Genomic DNA, 3463 nt, shown 5'->3' with positions numbered 1-3463 from the left:
ATGAACCAAGCAGGAACTTCAGAAACACAAGCTTTGAAAAGAAATTCAAAGGATGTTGCTTGGGAATATGGGATGTTGTGTAACCCAAGTAATCCAGATAAGGTGAAGTGTAAACTATGTGGAAAATTATTTTCTGGTGGTGCATTTAGGATTAAAGAGCATATTGCCAAGATTCCAGGAAATGTTTCTGCTTGTCCACTATCAACAAAAGATGATCAAGAAAAGTGCAAAAATGCTATTGATGAAGCTAAGAAGAAAAAGAAGAGCAAGAGGAGCTCAGATGCTGACTTGCGAAATTCTGTGAAGATATGTGATGTTGGAGATGAAGATGATGAGGCTGGTGCTGAACTTGAAGAGTTGAGGTCAAAAAAAATTCCTCGGACACTTGGTCCCATGGATAAATTTGCATCAGATATCAACCCACGACTCTCTTCCGTGGAGACTAGACAACAAAATATCAGTGATGCTCTTTGTAAAGATAGATTACATAAAGTTCACCAATATATTGGCAGATGGGTCTTTGCTTCTGGTGTCCCCTTCCATGCTACTGCAAACGATGAATTTAAGTTGATGCTTGAAGCTGTTGGACAGTTTGGCTCGGGAGTTACGCCACCAAGTCAATATTTGCTAAGAGAACCTTTACTGAAAGAAGAAGTTGAGAGAGTCAAGGGTTTATTAAAAGCTCAGGAAGAAGAGAGGAAAGAGAACGGGTGCTCAGTTTTGACGGATGCTTGGTCCGATAGAAAAAGAAGAAGTATTATGAACTTATGTATTAATTGCAGAGGAGGAACCATGTTTCTTTCTTCTAAAGACTGTTCAGAGGAGGCTCACACTGGTGAATTTATTTATGAGTATGTCAAAGGGTGCATTGAGGATGTTGGGGTAGAAAATGTGGTTCAAGTGGTGACTGACAATGCTCCAAACAATATGGCCGCTGCGAGGTTCTTGAAAGAAAAAATACCAGACATTTTTTGGACATCATGTGCTGCCCACACTGTTAATTTGATGCTTGAGAGCATTGCAAAACTCCAAAGTTTTAAGACCATCATCAAGAGGGCTAAAGGGTTCACAATATTTGTTTATGCTCACCACAAGACTTTAGCGATGATGAGGAAATTCACAGACAATAAAGACATTGTTAGACCAGGGGTTACAAGATTTGCATCATGCTTCTTAACTTTGCAAAGCCTGATGGAAAAGACTGATCAGTTACAGTCCATGTTTGTTAGTGCTGAATGGAAACAGTGCAAATGGGCAAAGCATCCTAAGGGAGTGGAAGCTTTTAAAACAATGACGAGTATGCAGTTTTGGAATGGAGTAACTATGTGTTTGAAGGTTTTTGGACCTTTAGTTAAGGTACTTAGATTGGTGGATGGTGATAAGAAACCTACAATGGGATATCTGCATGGAGAGTTATTACAAGCAAAGAAAGATATATGTGCTGGGTTGAATAACGTTCAAAGGAATATTCAGCCAATCATGACTATCATTGACCAAAGGATTGAGGGTCGACTTGACAGTCCTTTGCATTTGACGGGTTATTTCTTGAATCCTTACTATTTATACAAGGATCAAACCATTCCATTACATAACAATGTGCTCACAAGCTTTTTCAAGTGCGTCAATGCTTTTATTCCCGACGACCTTTCCAAGCAATGCAACGTCATCAATTCTGAGATTAATAAGTACAAGAACAAGGAAGATAATTTTGGGACACCATGGGCTGTAAAAGGCTGTGAAGAATTTAAAGATGATTATGATCCAGGTATGTTTAAAAATTCAAAGCCACTATATATCTTTAGTTTTGTTTGATATAATTTGTGTACTGGAATATATTGTTTTATCTTGAGTCTTGTACGTAGAAAATGCGTAAGAAATAAGTGGATTCCGTAACGTTTTCACTTTAATAAATTAAATAAAACAGAAAACACTAATTGTTTTGTTTTCTTATTAGTTGAATGGTGGAATACTTACGGGACGTCAGTGCCTAATTTGCAAAGAATGGCAAAGAGAATTTTGTCATTGACTACTAGTTCATCGGGATGTGAAAGAGCTTGGAGTTCTTTTGAAGGGGTAATTTTTATTAGTCTATGATTCTAAAATCTTTTCATATGTATTGATGATTTTTGTTTTAAAAATGCAGATACATACAAAAAAGCGAAACCGGCTTAGTACAAGTAGAATGAATAATCTTGTATTTGTCCAATTTAATACAAGATTGTTGAACAAAAGAAAAAAACGGAAGGAGAAGAACATTGATATATTGCTGGCTGATGATGCTACTCATGCTCAAGAATGGCTTGTTGAAGGTGATGATGCAGAGCATGAATCAGCTATGGGTGTAGGAGCTGGTGATACAGAAGGAGCGGCAGATGATGATGATATGGCTGATATTAGAGAACTGCGTGATGAAGATTTTATTTCTGATGCTGAAGAGGAAGATTTTGCTGGTACTAATTTGGAATCAGATGAAGACCAAGTTCCAAACATGTACGGTGAAGAAGAATATGATAATTAAACTTTCAGTTGTTTTTTTTTTCATTTTAGTTGTTCTTTTGATTTGAGGACGAGGATATTTTCTACTTTATTTAGAATTATTATCATCTTTTTAGATGTTGGTTATTTGATTTTTAAGAATTTAGTATTGGAACCCTTTTCTTCTTTTAGTACTAATATTATTTTATTTCATATCAATCATTAATAATATATATCATTAATCATTAATATATATATATATATACAGTCCGTTTAGGCCCCGTTTAGGCGTCCGCGTATACGGCTAGGCGCTAGGCGCTACGTCACCGCACAGAGAGCGCATAGCGTATTTTAGAACACTGATATTATTTGATGATAACTGTGCCTCGAGATATCTTTTCCTAGTGAAATAACAATAAAAAATTCAAAACTAATGTGTTTGATTCTTTAATGACCAAACAAGATTATTTGCTAGGTTAATTGTTAAAAAAAATGTCGGAATGAAGAATAATAGGTGCATCACACTTGATTTCCATGCTAAAAAAGAATTTCTTGTAACCATAATGGTTCACTAATTTGATCTGAATTGCTCGTTAGTCTCATCGAAACAAAACATCATATTTTGTGTCTTTCAAGATATCAAAGAATCACCAAGTTGAAATGATAATTTTTTTTTTTTTGTCAACGTTCGTTTTTATTAAACAAAAGCTCAATTGGCAATTTACAAGCAGTCTTAATTTTAAACTTTCGGCCCAAACGGAACCTAAATTAAAGATAAACATGAACACTTGGACGACACGTAGTCTACCAAGCGGCTCTGTTTCTTCAACAGAGAAAGAAGAAAGCGGTGCCAAAACCATCTCGCTAGAAAGCCATCAATTTTCATCTAGAACTCGTTTAAGGCTGCTTGCATGTTATTCTTGCCTTCAATCGTCGTCAAACTTGAAGACTTCTTCTCCGGTTGCAAGAATTTAGTCTGAGGAAAAGT

The 3463-nt window shown here is 36.0% G+C and overlaps 1 protein-coding gene across 1 annotated transcript; it reads left to right on the top strand.

Annotated features, from left to right (window-relative positions):
• On the top strand, window positions 1-2697 carry LOC106354905. Its single transcript, XM_048737256.1, has 3 exons — window positions 1-1765; window positions 1955-2073; window positions 2144-2697. Exons 1-3 carry the CDS (start codon window positions 1-3, stop codon window positions 2516-2518), a joined length of 2259 nt encoding a protein of 752 aa, XP_048593213.1. The 3' UTR covers window positions 2519-2697.
• The last annotated feature ends 766 nt before the right edge of the window (window positions 2698-3463 follow it).

This window comes from Brassica napus, chromosome A7, assembly GCF_020379485.1.
Source record: "Brassica napus cultivar Da-Ae chromosome A7, Da-Ae, whole genome shotgun sequence".
Taxonomy (NCBI): domain Eukaryota; kingdom Viridiplantae; phylum Streptophyta; class Magnoliopsida; order Brassicales; family Brassicaceae; genus Brassica; species Brassica napus.
This window is presented reverse-complemented; position numbering and strand designations above follow the sequence as displayed.

What these genes read in the sequence shown, in the direction of transcription:
- LOC106354905 (XM_048737256.1), top strand. Translation starts at nt 1, where the DNA reads ATGAACCAAGCAGGAACTTCAGAAACACAAGCTTTGAAAAGAAATTCA. An exon ending in TAAAGATGATTATGATCCAG is followed by an intron (nt 1,766 to 1,954) that starts GTATGTTTAAAA and finishes TTTTCTTATTAG; the next exon opens with TTGAATGGTGGAATACTTAC. An exon ending in CTTGGAGTTCTTTTGAAGGG is followed by an intron (nt 2,074 to 2,143) that starts GTAATTTTTATT and finishes TTAAAAATGCAG; the next exon opens with ATACATACAAAAAAGCGAAA.